At 33.9% G+C, this 23,778-nt stretch overlaps 3 protein-coding genes across 4 annotated transcripts; 1 reads left to right on the top strand and 2 right to left on the bottom strand.

Annotated features, from left to right (window-relative positions):
• Window positions 1-6,860: 6,860 nt before the first annotated feature.
• LOC145136176 (Nitrilase/cyanide hydratase and apolipoprotein N-acyltransferase family protein) lies at window positions 6,861-8,949 on the bottom strand. Its single transcript, XM_079070357.1, has 9 exons — window positions 8,742-8,949; window positions 8,342-8,478; window positions 8,130-8,258; window positions 7,988-8,046; window positions 7,787-7,899; window positions 7,612-7,704; window positions 7,415-7,517; window positions 7,258-7,340; window positions 6,861-7,063 (listed from the first exon to the last, which is right to left on the bottom strand). The coding sequence occupies exons 1-9, from the start codon at window positions 8,835-8,837 to the stop codon at window positions 7,022-7,024; spliced, it is 855 nt and encodes a 284-aa protein (XP_078926483.1). The 5' UTR covers window positions 8,838-8,949; the 3' UTR covers window positions 6,861-7,021.
• Window positions 8,950-13,945: 4,996 nt separating this feature from the next.
• LOC145138791 (Protein phosphatase 2C family protein) lies at window positions 13,946-16,436 on the bottom strand. 2 transcript variants are annotated; one of them, XM_079072813.1, is made up of 5 exons: window positions 16,296-16,436; window positions 15,640-16,134; window positions 15,174-15,541; window positions 14,463-14,699; window positions 13,946-14,371 (listed from the first exon to the last, which is right to left on the bottom strand). In XM_079072813.1, exons 2-5 carry the CDS (start codon window positions 15,968-15,970, stop codon window positions 14,171-14,173), a joined length of 1,137 nt encoding a protein of 378 aa, XP_078928939.1. In that variant the 5' UTR covers window positions 15,971-16,134; window positions 16,296-16,436; the 3' UTR covers window positions 13,946-14,170. The 2 variants fall into 2 exon arrangements, with proteins under 2 accessions (XP_078928939.1, XP_078928940.1); XM_079072814.1 differs by lacking the exon at window positions 16,296-16,436 and adding an exon at window positions 16,218-16,279.
• Window positions 16,437-18,888: 2,452 nt separating this feature from the next.
• Window positions 18,889-21,158, top strand: LOC145140974 (LisH/CRA/RING-U-box domains-containing protein). The gene is made up of 7 exons (XM_079074341.1): window positions 18,889-19,311; window positions 19,509-19,703; window positions 19,826-19,948; window positions 20,047-20,232; window positions 20,362-20,495; window positions 20,569-20,755; window positions 20,856-21,158. Exons 1-7 carry the CDS (start codon window positions 18,991-18,993, stop codon window positions 20,955-20,957), a joined length of 1,248 nt encoding a protein of 415 aa, XP_078930467.1. The 5' UTR covers window positions 18,889-18,990; the 3' UTR covers window positions 20,958-21,158.
• Window positions 21,159-23,778: the final 2,620 nt, after the last annotated feature.

The following is a 23,778-nucleotide window of genomic DNA, read 5'->3' as shown; positions in this document are numbered from 1 at the left end:
TAATATGTTATAATTATATAAAATACATACATAAAAATATTAATTCTAAACATTCGTAATAGTTTTGTTTAGATATATCAGATTCAAGTGTAAGACATTCTTAAAAAATGTTAACATCATATATGAATACATAAAACTATATTATGGGAATGAAACCATTTGAACATAAGTTGAAAATCCAAATAACAAAAATGATACCACATACTTAAATATCCAAATACATGGTGTTTGTATATCGCGGTTATTGATTCTTAAGTATAATCATAATAATTACCAAAATAAAATTTAGGATTTCATTTAAAAGCTTGAAGGTGTTTGGTACTCAATTGGTTATTGAAATTATGATCTTAAAATTATATAAAATCTCTTTTGTGCTTTTAGGAAATTTGACTTCACATATCTATGTATTCAACTCCTAGCTTTGGGTAATTGTTTTATGTAACTGAAATCGAAAAACTAATTAAACCAATAATATAAAAAAAAGGTTTTGGAGCTAGAAATTGTAAATTTTCCCAAATGTGGACAAAACATTTTGTTATTATTTATATTACACTCGTGAAAAAAAAAATACTATACAATTTCATTGTATGTGTAATGGTTTAAAAAAAATTGTTTCATGCGTAAATCAATATGATGTCAAAAGATGCGAAAGTTAAATCGTTGTCTATTATTTAAACTAAAAGAATATAAGTATGTTTTTATGACTTGACGAAATTAAGCTACATGAACTCTGTGTAGTGAAGAAATAGCTTTTACAACTTTTTTTTTCTTTTTTTTTTATAAATATACGTGGACAAAGCATTGTCCAACCATAAATAAATGTAGGCATAATAATTACATTGTTTAAATTGATGTTTATGTTTAAACTAAAAGGATATAATACGTTTTTATACAACTAGTCTTGAAATAAAAAACATTTGAGGTCTAAACTGGAAAAAAGTACTAAATGTAGGGTCTTTTATGAAATAAAAATACTTAATTTCCCTTTTGGTGACCTGTTAGGGTCTAAAATAACAAGTAACAGGTAAAAGTTGGGTCTTTTTCGGAAAATAAAAATATTTTCGGTCTAAAATGAAAAAAGTCAAAATATAGGGTCTTTTATGAAAATAACCATTTTCTAAATACACATAGTGTTAATTTATAAAAAAAATAATGGGTGAAGTAAGGTAACATAGAACGTCATTGTTGATGCATATGTTTTGAATGAACACCATCGTAACCCTCCAACTAGGCAGCCACCTTTAACAATCCAGTTGCTTGAGTTGCTTCATTGCTGACAAGGCAGACACATCAACTTTAAGTGTTTAAGTGGCATTTTAGACCGGTTATATGCCCCTATAAAGGTGACTAAAAAAAGTTTGCATCCATTTTATGCCCCCATAAAACAACAAAAAAAAATTAGGAACTAATTTATCAATTCCAAAAACATTATTGGGTTAAAGTGACATTTTCCCTAATATGAAAGGGAGTTGATAGATTTAACTATTTAAACGTTCTTCTCTATTTTTCATAAAGTATAGATAGCTAAAATGATAAAAAGAAGAGAAGCAAGGGTCCCTGTGGTATGTATTTTTTTCTGAGGTTTAGCCCAAACCTCGACTTTTTTGGGTTCATTGTCCTTTTGTCATAGTTTGTACATGGAAATGGTCCATCCGAAAATTAAAATGACTATTATACCCTTTACTTTTATTTTTACATTTTTTAAAATCTATTTTAATATTTTAATAATTAAAATAATAGAAGAGGGCTCTCTCTCTCTCTCTCTCTCTCTCTCTCTCTCTCTCTCTCTCTCTCTCTCTCTCTCTCTCTCTCTCTCTCTCTCTCTCTCTCTCTCTCTATTCTACAAATACAAAAACACTCAAGAACACATTGAAACTCAAGAATACATATTTATATTCATGAACATACTCAAGAACACATACACACTCCACCTACCGTCCACAACTACCACCACCGTGTCCTTCACCTCCTTTTTCAGTAAATTGATTTTTATGGTAACTTCCACCGTCTTCTTCTCCACACGCACGAAATCAAATACGAAATCAGATATGATGAAGGGTTTTCGGATGAACACCTTCAATAAGACGAAATCATACCGAGTGCATGGGTCTCCAATCCCCTCCTCAGACGATGAGCTTCTCCTCCTCCTGTTAAAGCAAGTCGTAGCATCGCCGCCTGGTACGTCGTCTCTTGTAGCGGTGACGAGTTCAAGGTGATGACGACTTTTAGATCTAAGTATCTCGTTTGTAGATCTAGTAGCAGTGACGAGCTCAAGGTTCGTCTTCTCCGGTGGTGGTGGCAGCGACAAAGATGGAGTTGAATATCTGGTTTGCATATCTAGAAACCCTTCGCGTCGGAAAATCGAGAATTACTACCGAAGATTATCGGCGATCTGTATAGAAATGCTTAAACATCAACCAACCGGAGAAATCACTTCATTTAATCTGTAAGAAGATGGGGGGCTTAAAAAGATCCTACTGGTCCAATTATAGCTTTTTTGTTGCAAATTGCAAGCCTAAACTTTCTAGGTAACAAAATCAGAATTCTTGTTTGGAGTTTCGGTATGTGTTTTTAATTTTTCAAGTGTATGTGTGTGTTTAGAGTTTCAGTTGTGGACGAAGGATGGGGGAGGAAGATGATGGTGTTAGGAGGTTGATATTTCTGGGTCGTGTTCCACACACACACACACACACACACACACACACACACACACAGAGAGAGAGAGAGAGTCCCCTCTTTTTTTAATTATTAAAATAATTAAATAACTATTAGATTTTAAAAAATGAAAAATAAATACTCCAAGGGTATTATAGTCATTTCAGTTTACCGAGGGACCAAATCCACAACGAAACTAGCTCAAAAAGACCACGAAGCCAAAAAAATTGAGGTTTGGACTAAACCTCAGAAAAATGCATACCACAAGGACTATTTTTGCAGTTTTGTCTAAAAAAATAAGAATATATATATATATATATATATATATATATATATATATATATATATATATATATATATATATATATAGAGAGAGAGAGAGAGAGAGAGAGAGAGAAAGAGAGAGAGAGCTAGGTTCAAATGTGGTTGAACATCTATTGTGTGGATGTAGGGATCAATATGGAATAATCATTTCAAAAACTTAATTAAGGGTATATTAGTAATCTTAGGTTTAATTAAGATATTAATTAATTAAATAAAATATTTATCCTTTATAATTATGGATAGTTAACTATTTTTTCTTTATAACCCTACCTATTTATCTTTCTTCTTCTCTTCCTTTATAACGTCCGTCCACCATCACCATCTACTAACCCTACTGCTGGAAAATTAAATGTCGGCTACACCATCATCTCCGTTCTCACTATCGTCCACCACCATGTCGGCAGTTCAACCTTTTACCCAGTTTAGTTACCCTACAAACCCCAACACATGTATGTTTTTCTTTTCCGCCAATACTTAATTATTTTGATGCTGAATTTTTTAAATTATGAAACTAACATGTACTTCGTAAGTTATTTGATTCTTTATTTAGAGTATATGCATTTCATTGGAGTTAGCAGATCCACCCATTATTTCCAAAATCGCAATGTGTATGAGTTGTCTTTATACAGGAACTATCCAACCCCCTTTCAAATTGATATGCAATACATATCTACTTAATTTATATTCATTCAAAAACCAATTAATTAATGTATATAAAACAAATTGTTAGTCTTTGAACCATTTGATTTAATCCGCATAGGTATGATGTGGATTACTTCATCGTATGTTTGTTCTTGAAACATATAATTAAACATGAAATTTGTTTTTTTGTCTATTAACGTATAATGATTTACTTGGTTTTTATCACATAGATTATAATTAAGTTTACATTATTTTAATTTAAAGACAAAACTGTACAAATGGTCCATGTGGTTAGCTGAAAATTGACACTTTGGTCCAAAAAGGTTTGGATTAGCACCAGAGGTCCAAACTTTTTATTTTGTTGCGAGTTTGGTCAAATTTGCTATGAACTTTTTCTTAATGACGATTTTGCCTTTATTTTTTGTTCTTTTGCAATTTTTTTTATTATTTCATTGTTTTTTTATTGAAGGAAAAAGTTAAAAATAAAATTTGTATTTTCTATTTTCTTTTTATAATTTTTTTATAACAGAAATAAAAAAAATTAAAAATGCAAACTCTCTCTCTCTCTCTCTCTCTCTCTCTCTCTCTCTCTCTCTCTCTCTCTCTCTCTCTCTCTCTCTCTCTCGCGCGTTAATGCCCATTCCTTCTTCATTACTTTTCCTTTACAAAAGCTCTTTAATGGTTTCTTCCCCAAAAATTCATCAAGAACATCAAATTAGATACAAGAATTTGCCATCAGAACCAAAACAACACCAGATCTCATTTCAAGCTTTTTCCAAAAAAACCCAGATCTCATGTCAAACTTCTTTTGGTGAACCTCCAAAGATACGGATCCCGCTCATCCGTTCCTCAAAACCATCGAGACCTGCAAAACTACTCACCACTTCCATCGCCCACACCACACCACCAATAGCTTCACCTGAAACCACAAACCATGGAATCAGATTTCTTCCTTTGTCGGGTCCATCTGGGTCTCCCCAAAATCCATCAATTCGTTGATGGGTTTTGGGGGTGAATCTAAATGGGTTCCATATTCTCATAACTGGTTCATCATTCAGGGGAGATTTAGTGTTGTTGGTGGTTGTGTTTAGACTTTTTCCGCCATTAAAGCAGAAGAATCATTGAGCTTGTTGCTTGAATTTGTTGGTATTAGAGCTTTGTTGGTTCTGCAAGACGAGAGAGATACGAGAGGAACATATAGATCACAATCTTCCTCCGCTGCTTCTTTGTCATGTTTTGAAGATTCAAGATGGTTAAATCTGATGGAGGTATCTATAAATTACCACCGAGCCACAATAGTACACACAAATCCAGATACACATACAAAGATAAGGTTCATAAATCAAACAATGGTGCAGAGTTAGGGCTCAAATAAATCAAACAATAGTTCAAACATATTCACGGTGAGGGGCATAATGGTAACCTGATGAAGCTTCTTGAAGATTTGAGTATCGATATCTCCAATTTGAACTTCAAACTGATCTTCATGACTCACTTCGAACAGAGAAAGAAGCTTTCTACTCTGCAATCCAAGGTTTGTGGGTAGAGGTGGAAGTCGATCTGAGTTGATCTGCCGGTAAGAGGAAAAGGGGCGGAGCCGATCGGTGGGCAGATGATAGATCGGACGGAGATACGACAACAGAATGCGAGTTCAGTTTGTGTTGGGTTGGAGAGAATGTAGCCCATAAATTGATTTCTTCCATAATAGAAAGATTGTTGGTGGGTTTGAGTTGCAGAGAGGAAGACCAAGGGAAAAGGGAATGTGTTTTTGATTGTATTTGTTGTTCTTGAACAATCGTAGAGAGAGAGAGAGAGAGAGATTTGGCTTTTTTAATTTAAAAAAAAAAATTTAATCAGAAAAATATTTAAATAAATAAAAAACTAAAAAAGCGAAAATCAAGGGCAAAATCGTCTTTATAAAAAAGTTCAACGCAAATCGGACCAAACTCGCAACAAAATGAAAAGTTTGGACCTCTGGTGCTAGTCCAAACTTTTTTTTGACTAAAGTGACAATTTTCAGCTAACCACATGGACTATTTGTGCAGATTTGTCTAATTTAAAATCCAATTATCAAAAAGAATGCCAACTATTTTTTTTTCTAATTTGTATTTTATTTATATTGTTTTACCGGTTGATTATGTTTGAATTACGTTCACAATTTATTTTGCTGCATATCGTTAAGAGACAATTTCATCACAATTGAGATTCACCACACCAACATATCAAAATATAACATGAGGTATAAGTTACTAAAGCAGAAAACAAGAAGAACGAAGATTTTTTTAAGAATGATATTCTATTCTTATAGAATGAAGATTATTTCAAAAAGGATTTACTATAAAACATTGTATTCTTATAGTTGCCAAAAAAAACTTCAAGAATGATATTGTATTTTTATAGAATGTGACTGTAAATTTGTTTTTTTGTTTATTTTTAGACCTTAGATTCTTAAATAATATTAATAATAGATGTTTATTCTTTAAAAATGTTGTTATTCTTGGACACATGTTTCACAAATTTGTTATTCTTTAATAGGTTCATTCAATTAGAATATGTATTCTGTCAGAATATGCATTGTGTCAAAACTTATATTCTGTCAGAATTACAGAATATCCGACTTTAGAGAACTATTATCTTTTAAAATTAATAGAATTAATTATACCTTAAAATCCGAAAATTTCCTATTATAAATAAAGTTTAGTGGACTAAAATACCCTTAAATCACCATTTCATTTAATTAGAATGCTTTTATCAATTTTCTTTATATTAATTAAATATAAAAATGACTTTCTTAAAATAAATTAAATTCTTGCTCCACATTCATTTCTACATCCACACAATACTTATCATCCACATTATAACCTAGCCCTCTATATATATATATATATATATATATATATATATATATATATAAACTTTACGTATTAGCACATTTTCTCTTCATTTTCATTCACTTTAAATAAGTTCTTATATAGATAAAAAAAATCAATTAACAAATCATTAAGTAGCATAAGTGGTTGAGAAGTTTCAAATGAATATGGTTCAAGATATATAGTTTATCTTGAACATATATAGTTTATCTTGAACCATATTGATTTTGATGATCTCCTTAGTAAGAGTTATAGATATATATAAGATAATATTGGTCAATTATGTGATTAAGGATGGAGTGTTACATTTTCAAGTGATAAATGTTTAATGTGCAAGGGTGTCAGTTATTAACATCTGAGAATTTGAGATGAAAAGTCGTCATAATGAATGCTAGATTTTAAAAGTATCTTAATCAAATATAAAATGCTTTTCTAAATGGTTTCACCCTTCAACTAAATCAAGATAAAATTCATAATATTCATGATTAACAAACTATTCACTTTATGAATCATGATCACAAATAGTACCGTTATTTAGAGACTTGTTTCCAGAACTCGATCGGCTTCCGATGCTGAAAATAAATAAAACCAATAGAACATGGTCAGTATAATAAGGGCATTCACGTCTTTTGCACTAATAAGAAATCCTCAGGAAATCCCTTTTAGGGTAGGACCAAAAATTGAAAATTTTTATCTCATTGACATCGGTCTCAGTCACACCAAACAGAAACACAGTACAACATGTTTTGTCTTGTCTGGATTTTACCTGGGAAATTGGCATCTTCCTTCTCACTGATTCGATCAATGAGAAATCTATATCTGCAACCGTAATTCCTGTTGACACTTTATCTGAAAAAATGCTTTTAATATTTAATAAGAAAACGAAAATAATTTTAAAAAATTAAAAAATATCAAATTCTTACCTGGTAAACGACCAATTACAGTGCCCCAAGGGTCGATTATCAACGTATCACCAAAACTCTCTCTTTTCTCACTATGTTTCCCACCTTGTGCAGCAGCTATAACCTAATTCAACATTAAAAAAACCATAATAAAAAAAAAATTCTTTCATTTTTTTTCCAAAAGAAAAAGATAAAATATGCAATTCAATGATTCATACATAACATTGAGTCTCTATGGCACGTGCACGAAGAAGAACCTCCCAGTGTGCCTCACCTGTAACTTTTGTAAATGCTGCAGGAACTAACAAAACCTGCAAATCAGATTATAAACTAATTATATAAACAATGACTGATCCAAATATAAATAATAAAGATTGAGAAATTTTCAAGAACCTGAGCTCCATGGTGGAAGCGTAGCTGTTGATAAACTTCAGGGAACCTCAAATCATAGCATACAGTAAGACCCAAACGCCCAAAGGGACTATCAATGGCAATTATCTCCTTCCCTAAAAAACTTTTGAATTTCAATTTCAATTTTCAAATCAAAGATTGCAAATGAGTAAAAGTAATGAGTCACATTCACAAATCACATACCTGCTTCTGTAAAGCTGCTCTCTTTATAGACTGCACCTCCAGGAACATCCACATCAAATCTTCAAATATATATAAAAAAGTGAGTTTCTGAAAAATATTTATATTGGAATTGAAAATGTCAAACATCTAAATTCTCACATACAAGTGCATCTTCTTGTAAGTGCTTCTGATATTTCCAGCATCATCAATCAAAACATGAGTATTACATAAGTGTGCATCATCTGACCCTCTTTCTTGAAACCCTCCAAGAGACAACCACATGCTTGACTCCCTGTAAATTCAATTCATCGCAATAAAACCCTAATTTCTAAACATGTATAGCTTTTGAATGATAAATTCAAATTGGTTACTTACTTTGCAAGAGCACAATAACCTTTCATAACAGGGCCATCTAAAGGTTCGGCAATTTTAAGGCTTTCCCCATCTTTAGCACCCACAAATGAGAAATTTTCAGGGAAGCAAAGAAGTTTTGCTCCAGCTGAGGCTGCTTCCTGTGAATCATAACTAATAATAAAAAACGAGTAGAAATTGAGACTTTTTGATCCGAAATTGATCATCGGTCGTAAACGATAATGGGGTGGGTTTTAGATAAACAAAACCCTAATGAATAAAAACCTTTTGCAACTCAAATAACATCATCATCATGTTCAATTGATCATGTAACCAATAGTTCATGAAAAAAATTGATAAGTTTCGAAACAAAAACACAGGCTTGACTTTGATTCATCATGAGGATATGAGAGAAAAGGGAAACCTTGACAAGGCGAGAGCATGTGGCGTAATTGGCAGCAAGATCGTTAATGGATGTCATCTGAGCAGCGGCGATACGGACGGAGTTGACCGCCGCCATCTTTGAGTAGTCAGTGGAGATGGCACGGACGGTGGCGCGCTGGTGGTGGTGGTGGGGGACAGAAAATGAAATCGGTTGAACTCAAGCTCTCTTCCAATTGTTTTAATCAAAATATTTATTGACACGTGGTTAATTATGAGAAAACCTATAAGTTTTATATCAATTTTTCGAGTTTTGTCCTAATTTTTTCTTATAAAATTTAAATTCTTTTTAATACACATGCTTTTGGATTTTAAACTAAGTATCTTGTATTCTTGTTACCTCATGTTAACCGGTAATTGAATAATACATGATGGCATTATTATGTGGGGATAATAACTTAAAAAGGTAACATATTATTGATTTTGTACATATTTAGTCCCTGACTTTTTTTGTCCACATTTTACCCTTGAACTTGTTGTTGTGTATAGATTAAGTCTTTATTACCGGTTGATGCCGGTTAAGCCGGTCATTTTGTGTTTTACGGGAGTTTAAGAAAAATGAATTTAGTTACGTGGCAATTACCCTCTTTCACCCTCATTTATGAAAAAACCTCATTTATAAACGAAGATCAGTTAGGGTTCTAGTGTCTTTATTCTCACAGTCCGTTCTTGCTCAGTGCCTCATTTACTCACCCTTCTCTGCTCTCAAAACACCATTCTGATTCAATGGAGGAAAATCAAGCTTTTCCAAAAGTCGATTTACACTATAATGGTACTTTTGTGCCTAATCCATTAGTGTATTTTGCTCCAGAAGTACTACGACTGAATGAAGATGCAAACGAGTTTGTTTTCTCCGATTTCATCAAATATGTTGAGAAGCTTATCGATTTTCAGTGCAAGCATGTGTATTACTGTATACCTGAAGTGAGATTGAGTGAGGGGATCCAAACACTACAAAATGAATGTAACTACTCTGAGTTTCTTGAGGTTGCAAATGCTAACAAACATGTGGATGTGTATATTGACCATGATAATGAACCTATATTTGAGTGGATTCAGAAAGAAGAACCAGACGATGAAGAACTTGTGTATTCAGAAGAAGATGCCGACTCTGTTTTGGCAGATGATGAGAACTGTGAACATGAAGAGGATGAATCTGTTACATCAAGCAAAAGAATCTTCAAAAGAACCTATAATGATAAGTTTTTGAACAAGTTATGTCCAGTAGTTGTTGCAGATGAAGATGAAGAAGGCAATGAACTTCCAGCTGTCTACCCTAGGCATGATGCTACTCAGGAATGGAGGAAGATGAAGCCTAAACTAGGTATGAGATTCTCTTCTCCTGCTGAACTTAAGTCATCTCTCAGTAACTATGCAGTTGCACATGGATATGACTTGTATTATGAGAAGAATGACAAGGATAGGTTGCTTGTAAAGTGTTGTAAAGGAAAAAGACCACAATGCCCGTTTAGACTGTGGGCTTCCTGGATGAAAGATGAGCAAACATTTCAAATAAAGTCCCTCATAGAAGACCATAGTTGCTCAAGGGCATTCAAACTTGGGTCAATTGTTACCTACAAGTGGATAGGGAAACAATTTGTCACCGATATTTTGGAGTCCCCTAAAATGAGTCTGAGGAAGATGAAAGCTATGGTATCCAAGTTATTCAACATAAATGTTAGTGTTGGACAATGTAGGAATGCAAAAAGATTTGCATTGTTTGAAATTGAGGGTGATTTGAAGGATCATTATTCCAAGCTATGGGATTATGGAGCTGAGATTAAAAGGGCCAACCCAGGATCTCATGTTGAAGTGTATGTGCAGCCCCAAAGTAATTCTACTGTGGTGTTTGAAAGGTTTTATGTGAGTTTTAAAAGAGTGGTTGATGGCTGGTTAGATGGGTGTAGGAAGGTTATTGGGATAGATGGATGTTTTCTGAAGGGCATATGTAAAGGTGAGCTCCTCTCAGCAGTAGGCAGGGATGGCAACAATAACATATACCCAATAGCGTGGGCAGTAGTAAATGTTGAGAACAAGAGTACATGGAAGTGGTTCTTGGACAATCTAATGGAAGACATAGATGAAGGGGGAAATGGTAATGGAATCACATTGATGTCAGATGGACACAAGGTACATATATACACAAATTATCTTTTACAAAAATTGCCTTTTACACAAACTAACATTCCAAATCAATGCAGGGTATAATGGAGGCTGTGAAAGAAAGATGTCCAGAAGTTGAGCATAGGTTGTGTGCTAGGTACATCCTTGCTAACTTCAAAAATTTGAACTTCCAATGGAAGAGATCAAGAGCTTTGATGTAGGGGCATATGATTATCTCATTAAAAGGGACCCCAGCTGTTGGTCAAGGGCTTTTTTTAAGGTGGGAATGGGATGTGATGCAATGGAAAATGGTGTTTCTGAGAGCTTCAATGCTGCTATTGAAGAAGCTAGAAAGAAGCCATTGATCACTATGTTGGAGGACATAAGGGTATTTGTGATGGAGAGATTGTACATGCAGAAAGAGAAAGGATTGGGCTGGAATTTAGCAATCTGTCCAAATATCAGAAGGAAGCTTGGTGAATTAAAGAAGTTGAGAAGGTTAGTTGTTACAAACACTTTTACTTACTTTTTGTACATGCAATTGATAACTAACTTTTTGTATTGACAGATTCTGGGCACCATATGTTAGTGGATACAAACAGTTTGAAGTTGTGCAATGTAATGAAAGGTATGATGTTGACTTGGAGAAGAGAGAATGTGGATGCAGAGGTTGGCAATTGATAGGAATTCCTTGTGTACATGCCATATGTGTCATATCTTCTTTGAATCTTGATTCAGAGGAATATGTTGCAGAGTGGTTTACTAAATCTGCATTTCTTATGGCCTATGAGTACACCATACATCCCCTGAATGATAGTTCCTTGTGGCCCCACATGCATGATGTTCACCAGATACTACCTCCAATTAGGAGGAGGTTACCTGGTAGGCCATGTGTGAAAAGAAAAAGAGACCAAGCAGAAAATGAACTCAGTGGGAATACAAGGCATACTATAAGCAGGGCAGGTGTTCAACACAGATGCACAATTTGTAATGAAACTGGACACAACAAAGCTACATGTCCAATGAGGGGTCCTTCTGAAGCAGGTCCAAGTAAAGCAAGAAAAAGAGTAATGCAAAAAATTGTCCTTCACAAGCAGGTCCAAGCACTCCAACTCCAAGTGCTCCAACACATGTCAATCAAGATCCTTTGACTCAAGAGCATGTCCCTGTGAATCAAGAGCTTGTCATTCAAGAGCATGTCCCTGTGAATCAAGAGCTTGTCATTCAAGAGAATGTCCCTGTGAATCAAGAGCGTGTGAATGAAGATCTTATGAATCAAGTTCCTGTGAATGAAGTACCTATCAACCAATATCCTGTGAATCCAATACATGTTAACCAAGTGCCTGTGAATCTTGGTGTTAGAGTGCCCAAGAGCCTTGGTGTTAGAGCAAGGAAGCCTTCAGAGAGAATCAACAAGATACAAATCAGGAAGCAGGTTTTTCGAAAGGATGACAAATGAGTGACTGAGGACAACCCAGTTACTTTAGAGTGATTAGGGTTACTTGTTTTCTTTTGCTTTGGAAGTATGTAATAGTACACTATGTATGGTGAATTTCTTTTGTTAATTGGCCCAACTTTTGATGTAATTGACAATACTACCCTTGCTTGTAACCTGTCAACTTTTGATGGCCTTTAAGTAATGGAATCGGATATGGTATCCTATGTCAATTGTGTTTTGTCTTTTTCAATCTTTATTGGTATTAATGCATTAGTTTATTAAGAAGGTTATAATGGGAATCATATGCCAATTGTCTACTGGGAATCATATTTGTTTCTATCAATGTCCTTGTCTTTTGGTTGTTGAAATTGCAGACAAATTCAATTATCATTGTCCTTGTCTTTTGGTTGTTGAAATTGCAGCCAAATTCAATGTAAATTACAATCAAATGTGTACCATGTAACACTTCATTCAATATGCAAACTCCATTCAATACATTCAATAGAAACCATTCAATACATAACACAATTCAATACATTATACCAAACTCTATTCAACTGTTTTCAGATAATATTACAACTGATTTCTACCCTATAACTATGTGCTTTATTCTTCAGCTCTTGAACTTCTTTCTTCAAACATGCAACATCCTCTTTAACTGCTTCAAGTTCTTGTTCTAAATCCGGATTCCCAGTCACAGGTTCATCAATCCATTCCCAATACTTACACTTCTTACCTGGTTTCTTCGAAATGAAATATAAAGATGGTAAGAAGCTCAAAATCTTTATTTATTAGAAGGAAAATCAAAAGTACAGAGGGAAATCAAGATCGACATACGAGAGAATTGGGGCAAACTTTGAACTTTTTGTTAGGGTTGTCTTTAGTCTTGGATGTGTATATTCGAATTCGGAGTCGACAATCACAAAGCTCCTCTTTCTTTGCGATGGATCCAGATGAACTGGGAGTCGACATCTTCTTCTTCGATTTTGGGTATGGGTTCGAAATGTTTTTTGAGTCAAGTTAGGGCTACGCATCGTATTATAATCAATGGAACTCAGAGATGATCCACGTAGGAGTGTTTACTTTTAATGAGTGTCCACATAGGCAGCCATGTCAGCAAATATGGCATCAACCGGTAATAAGGACTTAATCTATACACAACAACAAGTTCAAGGGTAAAATGTGGACAAAAAAAAATCAGGGACTAAATGTGTACAAAACCAATAATATGTTACCCTCTTAAGTCATTATCCCTTATTATGTGTCATCGTCTCTTTAATGTCAATATTAGTAGATATCATCTTTTTTTTTCATGACTTGTTCATCATCGGTTTCAAGTCAATGGATTTATTATATAAAAACAGAAATGAACTAGTGATTAAGTGTATGTGATGTCTAAATGAAGCCATTTACTTCATGGATCATCTTTTTTATGAACGAAAAAACTTGAAATAAAATAAACTTTACTATAAAGATTCGACATTTAGAAGTTATTAACCTTATTTGTTTCATTTATTTGAACGATCTATCAAAAAATTATTATTCCTTCATATGGGTTGACCTTACATTCCTACATAACATAACACTAAAATCAAACCAAGGAAGCATAAACAAACCAAGTTCAAATCTTGTAAAAACGCCATTAATGACAACAAAACAATGACGAGTAATTCCAATAGAAACATGAAACTAGTGTTTGTGTTTGAATAAACAAAGAACAACCCAACTGCAAATCAGCTTCATATGCCAATCACCAGAGCTTCTTCTTCTTGGCATAATCATCAACCATGTTTTATTACTCCAAATTCCAAACAGCAAAAACCTTTCTCAATAGAAATAAAAAAAATCCCTGAATTCAGTTTTTCAGGACTTTATGAAGAACATTTAAACGATACGGGAGTTGCAGAGGATGACAAATTATGGTTGAGAAACAAGACTATAACTGTAATATCATCATGAAAGTGTCTTCTTACACCTCCCTCTACCCCTACTTTCTTTAAATCTGAGTATCTCATTTCTCTCTTCTTTGCTGCTTTATGTAGTGCAGCTTTCACAAGCTTCCTCCCAATTCCCTGCATATTATATTTATATATTATCATAAGTTCATAACCATTTGCATAAAAGACCTAAATATATTTATTTATTACATGTTGAAAAACTTACATTTTGTGGAGAAGATTTGACTATATCAACAGCTTCTTGATCAGTAAGATGCTCCCACAAACCATCAGATGCAAAAATAAGAAATTGATCTTCTGGAGTGAGCTTCTGAACCAATACAGAAGGTTCAGCTTTTAGAATAGGCTGATTGAAGGGTTCTGGGAGTATAAATTTTGGCAATAAAGGTTCTTTATTGAACTCTGGTTTCTTCAAATAGACATCACCAATTGACCTAGAAATCTGCAAGATTGTGAAAATTTTGTTAGAATATAATATGCTTCATTTGGGAAAGTTATTACATACTTGGACATGGTTGTCAATTTGTTATTGTAAGTTATTAAAGATGGAGTTTAATCTACAAGGGTAGTTTAGGTAAATGACTAATGTGTACATATGTACAAGGGTAGTACATTCACCGTGTATCTTGAATGTGAAAACTATGCAACTTGAACAAACCTTTATCGCGTATAGAAGTTGAATTAGGCTGAAAATAAACCGATAAGAAAACATGAGAGGGGGTATGAGGGTCTTTTAAAAGCTAAAAACCACAAAAAGTACATTCTAACCACTTGGATTATTGACATAATGATCAAAAAAAGAAACAAAACACCCAAATATAGATTACACTAGAGATTAAGTGTTTAAAAGCATTAAGCTCATTAAGTAAAAAGAAAAGAGAGAGAGAATCTGAATAAGCTTTGTAAGAGAAATTACCTGGATAAGACCTCTCACACGCCAGACATTGTGCTTTAATGCTACAATATTTGGATCATTTGGATGCAATGAGCGTAGTTCTTCCCTAACAGATTCATAACTGGCATTGTGTTCTTCTGAAATCCTAACACCTTTGAATCCATTGATGCCTTTCTCTTCTCTTGCCAAAACTGCACGAGAATCCCCTGCATTTGCAACGTACAACACTCCATTGCATATTACACCAACCAAACAACACGACCCTACAGATGCCATTTTTGGATTGCTTAGCCATTCGCTCTCAACTAAAGAGATAAACTCCTCTTCAGTTGCCAAAAATGCTTTGCGTATAACTTCATCTGACATTCCTTCATTCTCCGATGTGAATTCTGGAGTCGTGAATATGGAAAACAAATTAGAATTTATAAGATGAAAACAGAAAACCCATGATATGAATAGAAAATATATGAGGAATTGAAGAGTGTACTTTTGATATTGTTGAAGAGGTGATTATTGATAAACCTTGAAGCTTCAGGGCCAGCATGTCCGTCATAGACTCCAACGAAGGTTCCTTGAGGCCCATGTTCGATTGAGCTTAATGATCCGGATTCAAGTTGACATTGATCCTCCAACACGCTATTGGCTTGGATCATCGCCATTGAAAAATCACCATTAACATGTTTTCCGGAGTCCTCATACCACCATAATCCATCCACAATTCCACCGAAATCCCCCTTTCTACCGCTACTTTGACTATCTCCTTCCATAAATGGCTTCCAACAAGGATACACGATTTTCTTCAATGTAATTCTAACCATTCTCCTTCTTTCGCATATTAATATAACCCAAAGACGAAACTTTTTAACAATGAGATAATTAAAACCCTAGATTTTCAACCTAAATCTCTGCTCAATCTCAAAACCCACATCACCGTCTCCAGAATTTACCACAAAATTGCATGCGGATATCGGATATCGTAAATCTGCAAAAGCACAAACAACATGAAGAAACAATTTATGGTGGTTGTAAAGTGAAAGATCAACTTTATAAAAATTCGACGCAAACCAGCATGAAAATTGTTTGTCTGTGCCAAAAATCAAACACATTAAGCAGAATTTATAACATTACATGATTAAAACTGACCTCCAATCAAAAGCTTTTCATATATGGCGGATGCTTACAAACCGAATTGTAATCATAGCATTAGCAGCTCTCGGTTTGGTTTAATGGGGGAGAATTGGTCTTCGGTTTGGAGTAATTTCGGAGGATTCTTGGATGCAAAGAAAGAGGGGTTGTGCGTATGCCTATAAATAGCACACGCCTCACACGAGTCTAAATTTCTGTGGGCTCTGTTCAGGGTCGATTCGGTTGATGGGCTATAGTCCAAAATTGACAGAAGTTAGTAACGATCATGCCAAATAAGTGAATAACATATTGGAAATTCAATTCCTTTCGTGATATGTGTAAATATATGTTTACCTGAACAAAACACAACAAAACAAATCAATTTTTTTAACTTTTTCTCGTAAAATCTTCAAATATCATTTAAAAAAATATATATGTATTGTAGTTTTTACATACAAAACTAAAAATAAAAAATCAAAGAATTTCACATATCTGTGGAATTTTCAATTTCTCAAATCTGAGATTTTTTCTAAAAAAACTAACTTTTTGAGGTAAAAATCTTTATGAAATTAGTTAATTTTTAAATTAATGTTATTTTATATTTTCCTTATGTTTATATTATGACTTTTCCATTTATAATTTTTTTATGAAGTGTTATGGTTATTAAAATTAATATTGTTATTTTAAATTATTTTTTATATAACTTTTACAATCATAATCAATACTTGGACATATAATAAATGGAAAGCTATAGAATCAGGTTCTTAAACAAATGGAATTAGTACTCGTGATTAATTGATTAATTGTAATGTTAAAGTTTTGTAACATTTTTATTTATTTATTAGATAGTTGTAGTTACATATTTTTTTCTTTCATGTTTGTTTTCACATGTTTAAGTGAATGGATTTTTTTTTCTTTCGATGACGGATATCATTAAACAAATGATCGATTTTTGAATGACTTCTCTTAATTCTAAATCATCCTTAGTCGATCATTGTTGGGAGAAGAACAATAAACTAAGACAATAATAAACACATGATCGATCGATATTTCGAATATAAGCAAGAAGTTGCATCAGGTTCATTTGCATTTATTTATGACCAAATTTTAGATAGATTCATTAATCATTGTCATAAGGATTACACCCGTCGACCATGTAGTTTGAAAGTAACATTTAAAAACACAAGTTTTATGTTTTAAAACCTTAAGTTCAAAGTTTCATAGAGTTTGTAGAAATAAATAGCTCCAAAAAGTATTTCAAAAGTTTATTTAATCAAAATGTGAGATGTTAATCATATGTATCGTAACAAGGTTCAAGTGCCCCACAAGTTAAGGCGTTCTAAAATATCAACTTAGCCATAGCCTTGTATCCATCCGTCTAAACACACATCAAAATAAGTTAGACAATATATTTGCCTAGTAAGTTATATGAGTTTGACTTCGTAGAGTAAGATGGCAATCATCGTACCTAAGCCAAACCCCCAAAAAACATGTGTAAAACATCATTAATAAAGTAATGTATATTTTTCAGAGTTTTCAAAACAACTCAAGTTAATTAAGCATTCGGTTGGCAAAATTCAATATTTCATCTCAAAACACCAAAAGGGTTGTTGAGATTTGTTCAAAATTTTGGTTTTAAAAATGATAAATATAATAACATAAACATTTTAAACTTGAATAACATAAAATTTGTATCCACCAATGATCATTTTAATATGAAAATGAAATATTAAAACAAGACCATAGGAAGAAAAATAAATAACAGTGATGATATACAAGTATCAAACTTCTCTACATGTATGCTAGTATCCTTTTACAATAAAAAGCTTTTAAGCCTTTAAGAACAAAAATCATTTTTGTGTATAAAAAGATAATATACAAGTATCAAACTTCTTTACGTTTGTCTTAACATTTTAAGAGAGAAAGACGTTTGTCTTAACATTTTAAGAGAGAAAGAAATGATTGTAGAGAAGGGATTTGTGTCATTACAAATTATATAAACAAAATGTTTTTTTGTTTTTTTTACAATTTTGCATCGACTATATGATGGAGTAGAAAAACAACCATTCTTCTGAGATTAAAATTAACAAAATAAGATAAATCCGTTTACTTAAAAAACAACAATTTTTAAGATATTAAAATTAACAAAATAAAACCACTTGGGTTGTGGTGATTTGGTAAACATACGAAAGATATGGTGGATAACCTATTGATTCATGTTTAAATCTTGATACTAATCCGCCTCTGTGACCATGAATGTTTGTCTGCAGTGACTCCAGAACATGAGACATAACCTCATGTTTGCAGTGGAGATTAATCGGTGCACGAAAGCTGACTCAAAACTCTCATTAGAAATTTCTTTTCCAAAAAAAATGCTAACAAAATAAGATAAATCCGTTTACTCATAAATGATCATTCTGTTCCACTAGACCAAACAAACATCTTCTTTTCGTTACAATGAAATGAACCATGTAACTGATTACAGAAACTCTCAAAATCATTTGTCTCAATTTTTTTTCATTAATTCTACATAAATACAAATTTTATTTTTCCATTTTAAAAGGGACTCGAATGAAGCCACCTGCAAACGACGTCGTATATATTCTTCTTCTAGTAGGGGCACCGGCAACCCCCAAACCATTTGTAACAATCCCACACACAAACCATCTTCTCCCTGATTTGATTCACCTCCGTTCTCCTCCTCCCAACAAAAATGGAATCCAATACGAACGGCAACTCCGCCGTCTCCAACGCCACCATCTCCTCAGCCACCGCCGCATCCTTCCCATCAGTTCACGGTGCAGTTCCCTCTTCGAAACTCACCCAACTGACGGAGTCCTTAAAACTAGAACATCAGTTCTTGAGAGTCCCATTCGAACACTACAAGAAGACGATCCGCGCCAACCACAGGGCTGTCGAGAAAGAGGTCTCTGCCGTCATGTCCACTCTCTCAGATTCCGGTGATCTCTCCCAAGACGATGCCGTTAAGCATCTCAATTCGCTCGTTTCTAGATTACAAGGTCTCAAGCGGAAGGTAATTAATCTTCATACTCGTAAACCTAATCGACTAATTCAATTATTTTTCTAGGGTTCCGATTATCTAAATGCCGTACTTAATTGTATTGCATCGATCAATTTCTGTTTTCTATTGGTTTATTGGATGATTAAGAATCTTGATAAGAAAATAGTTATCCCATTCCCATCAATGCCTGATAATCTGTAACTAAACAGTTGGAAGATGGGAGTAGGGCTGAGCATCTCCAAGCGCAACGGTGTAAGGCCCGACTTGATCATCTGGAATCCGCCGGCGCCGACAATATATCAGAGTGGAACAACACGCGGTTGAAGCGAATACTGGTAGACTATATGTTGCGAATGTCATACTATACCACTGCCACACAGCTTGCTGAAAGCAGTCACATACAGGTATTTCGCAATAATCTTCTGTTTCTCTTCATTCAAGATTCCTTTACAATTATCTTGTGAAAGTATTCCTAGATTCTTGATTCTTCTACAACTGTCACACGTTCTTGCTTCATCTTTGACAGGATCTTGTTGATATTGAAATCTTTTATGAAGCCAAAAGAGTGATGGATGCTCTAAGAAACAAGGAGGTAGCTCCTGCTCTAGCCTGGTGTGCTGATAACAAGTCTAGGTTAAAAAAGTCTAAGGTATACTATACTTATTTCTTCAATCTTGTAATTGCTACTGATATAAGAAAAGATACATAAACATGGCTGATACTGAGTGTTCTTTTTCTTGATAACAGAGCAAATTTGAGTTTCAATTGAGGCTTCAGGAGTTTATTGAATTGGTGCGCAATGAAAAGAATCTCCAGGCAGTTACATATTCCCGAAAGCACCTTTCACCATGGGCAGCTTCTTATATGAAAGAGTTTCAGAAAGTTTTTGCCACATTGGCTTTTACTTGTAATACTGGATGTGAGACATACAAGGTTAATGTTCTTTTCAATATCTAATGAGTATAAACATTCCATGATCAGGTTTGGTAGAATGGAATGGAATCAACCATTCCTTCCTTCCATTTTGTTGATTAACTGACATCTTTTTTTGTGTTTTGGCAGGTTTTATTTGATGCAAAGCAATGGGATTTCTTAATGGAACAATTCAAACAGGAGTTTTGTAGGTTATATGGCATGACTCTTGAGCCTTTGTTGAATATCTATCTCCAAGCAGGCTTATCAGCTCTGAAAACTCCGTATCCTACATTCATTATTATCATTTTACTTTTAAAAAAACTTGTGTAGTTTTGGCTTGACTATTGGGATTAGATTCTGTTATGAGGATGATTGTCCAAAAGAGGATCCTCTGTCTCAAGAAAGCTTCCGGAAACTTGCAATGCCATTGCCTTACTCAAAGCAGCATCATTCAAAACTTGTCTGCTACATAACAAAAGAGCTCATGGATACAGAGAATCCACCACTTGTTTTACCCAATGGATATGTTTACAGCACTAAGGTTAGCTAAATCATGTCTCCATCAACTAGATTTTGGAATGTTAGAAGATTGTACAAAACTTTTATTGGGAAAATAATGTTTGTTTTGTTTTGTTTTGAAGGCTCTTGAAGAAATGGCACGTAATAATAATGGAACAATTACTTGCCCAAGAACAAGAGATGTTTTCAGCTACAGTCAAGTGACAAAAGCATTTATTTCATAATATCAATGTAGCCACTACTACATACTTACCATATAAATATATAATATGCTAATCATGTGTTTGTTTGTTTGTTTCTTTGTCTGTCGTAATTGTTGTTTGTACCTAAAACCAACTATAAAAACATGTCTTGTTGGAAAACATTTATTTTCATGTCCAAAAATGTACAGTTTGTGGAAAAATATATCTTTTCAGTTTCATTCAGTGTTATCATATTTGATTTAATCGATTATGCTTGAGAATTGGGAGGTGATTTACACAATTTTTCTCCATACACAATAATTAATGTTTTATAGAGTTGACAATACAACATTTTAACGTATAAATTATCTTTTTTCGCATCTTTATTATGATGTAAGAGATACCTGAATACTTTTAGATGAGCGGATATCTCTGGACTTTGCCATTCCTATTTTGAAATCTTGAACCCTATGGGGACTGAGGGTCCTTTGTTATTAAATAGGATGTGATGTTGACTGTATTTGCTCAAAACATTTTTGACAATCTTGCATGTTGTCTTATGCTCTTCTCCCTTTTATTTAGAGTTATGTTTATTCTCGTGGAGTCATTTAGGAAAGTAACGTAATACCGAGACTCTCCCGTTGAAGAGACCAAAGTTTAATAGACTTACGAATGAAAAAATTATAGTTTCTCAACCTTGGATGCCAACCAGCCTCATCTTGGTGGAGGTAACCTTCTTTTTTTCAAGTACACGTGGATCAAAAAAAAAAAACAAAAAACAAAAACAAAAAAACAAACGGCTACACTTCTCAACTCTAGTATTATGCCTTTTGAAGCCAACATCTTCATTCCCTTCTCTCTCATGTGATCGATCATTCGGTGCCACTGTGTGGAAGTCCATGTATCTTCAATTGATGAGTTTACTATATTTGTCGAATATCCAACCATACATAATGCTCTTCGCTTCTGAACACAAGCAACTATAAGGTTCCCTTTTGTTACTTTCCACCGGTGATTGCCAAAATTGACATGGTGTATATCATTATCCTCTTCATATCCGAAATTTACTCGACATTCTTAAAAGTCCATTTCGCACCCAAAGTTATGTTGATGACGACATCTCCAACTCCGGTGATATTTAGGGTTTTGTCGTCTCGTAAGCCTCGCTTTGTTACTGTAATGCTTAAAATTATACGTTACTTTTCAGCAATGACTTGCATGGAACGAGGCACACGAATCCATGATCTATGATTCATTCAGATTCTGTATACAACAAATAAGAACATAATCAAAATCTTCAACCATATGCACTTTCCTCCTCGCCTTCTCGGCAAAGGTTTTGAGAACTGATTTATAAGTAATCGTTTTTTTTTTAATTTTTTTTTAATTTTTTATATACAATTCCAACAGGTAATATCCTTCTTGCTCTAGGACTGCCCTCTCCTCCTTAACTTTGATCTTCCTCTACCACGATACCATCTATTATACTTTCTTCACATGTCTTCAATACTCAATATATTGTTGTAGCACTCTCCATCATTCTTCTTTTTCTAGACATCCTCACCGATGATTAAGTCACAAATGCCTTCAAATGAGAGTTTCGTGGTTCTATGTGAACCGCTCACTGTTATGAATGTTCCAGACCAACTCTTAAGAAGCGAAGATAATAACAACAACGTATGGACTTCGTATTCAAATCTAATATCAACAAATATCAATTTTGTGATATTATTGAGTTGAACTTGTTCACATGATCCATCACTGAACCATCTTTCTTCATAAACAACTATCTAATCATGAACCTTTGTTAGTCGTCGAGGGTTTTTTATACATGTTAGACAACTCCTTGATTAACTTAAATGTTGTTTTTTCATTGTCAATGTTGAAAGCAACATTCTTTGCCAACGATAACGTGACTACTCCAGGGGTGTGCTGATCTAACATATCTCAATCTTCCCAATTCATGGCTTCTGATTTTCTTCTACTCAAGGGTAGGTGTAACTTTTATGGCATGGATAATCTTCGATCTACATCCTCCAAAATCCAAAACGTGACCTTTAAATTTATTGATCTTAAACTTCCCATCTTTCCATCTTCAACCATAACTTTAATATCGGTTGTTAGGTATTAAGAACAACTCAACAAAATTAATCATAATAGTAGAGATGATAAAGCTAAGAAGATTAAACAAGAACACAAAGAGATTTAACGTGGTTCACTTGATTAGAGTAATCAGTCTACGCCCATAGAAAAACTAAAGAAATTCCTTTTTATTGATTATCAATGCTATACAAGATTTATGTATCAAGTGTACTATTAGTTTCAACACACAGACCTATTAGGGTTACAATAAATGTTATAGTTTCGTTGACCTAAATATTATGGGTTGGGCCAATGACCATATGCTAGGCTGGCATAATACGAAACTTATTCTCCAAGGTTGAAAGGACAACATCGAAGCTCAGGACTAGAGACTGATTCACTAGAGACTGATTCACTGCCACTTGGGGACCCAAGCTTCTAGGAACACCGAGGGAAAGACTGCACTTCAAAACATTTTATCGAGAATTTGCTTTTGCCTTGACTTCAAACTTCGCTTCATCCGAAAAGCTTGACCCTTTTGCTTCATCCTGATATCTCCAACCTTCGTTGATACCAAAACTCATAATTCGCTCTAGGCCGAAGTCGAGACTACACTCCTTTGGAAGGCTTCGCCATTTGGCTAAAACCCATCCTTCGCTCCAAGTGGAGACAACACTCTTGGATTATATAGAAGCTTCAATCTCATCACCGACATCGACCAATTGACCGGTCTTCTTCTTGATAAAGTTATTTTCAATTCTTCAAATGTTTTCTTTCTATA

Source organism: Lactuca virosa, chromosome 9 (genome assembly GCF_052849685.1).
Source record: "Lactuca virosa cultivar CGN04683 chromosome 9, Lactuca_virosa_CGN04683_v6, whole genome shotgun sequence".
In the NCBI taxonomy this organism is placed as follows: domain Eukaryota; kingdom Viridiplantae; phylum Streptophyta; class Magnoliopsida; order Asterales; family Asteraceae; genus Lactuca; species Lactuca virosa.
Note: the sequence above shows the minus strand (reverse complement) of the source record. Positions and strands in the feature narration are given on the sequence as shown.

Bases quoted from the DNA above. Each gene is read 5' to 3' on its own strand.
- LOC145136176 (XM_079070357.1), bottom strand. From the start codon at position 8,837: ATGGCGGCGGTCAACTCCGTCCGTATCGCCGCTGCTCAGATGACATCC. The intron at 8,479-8,741 runs GTTTCCCTTTTC...TATGATTCACAG, and splicing joins CATGCTCTCGCCTTGTCAAG to GAAGCAGCCTCAGCTGGAGC. The intron at 7,518-7,611 runs GTATGAATCATT...ATGTTGAATTAG, and splicing joins CCATAGAGACTCAATGTTAT to GTTATAGCTGCTGCACAAGG.
- LOC145138791 (XM_079072813.1), bottom strand. From the start codon at position 15,970: ATGGTTAGAATTACATTGAAGAAAATCGTGTATCCTTGTTGGAAGCCA. The intron at 14,700-15,173 runs GTAATTTCTCTT...ACAATCTTGCAG, and splicing joins GTGTGAGAGGTCTTATCCAG to ATTTCTAGGTCAATTGGTGA. The intron at 14,372-14,462 runs GTAAGTTTTTCA...TATAATATGCAG, and splicing joins TCAAATCTTCTCCACAAAAT to GGAATTGGGAGGAAGCTTGT.
- LOC145140974 (XM_079074341.1), top strand. From the start codon at position 18,991: ATGGAATCCAATACGAACGGCAACTCCGCCGTCTCCAACGCCACCATC. The intron at 19,949-20,046 runs GTATACTATACT...TCTTGATAACAG, and splicing joins CTAGGTTAAAAAAGTCTAAG to AGCAAATTTGAGTTTCAATT. The intron at 20,756-20,855 runs GTTAGCTAAATC...TTTGTTTTGAAG, and splicing joins GATATGTTTACAGCACTAAG to GCTCTTGAAGAAATGGCACG.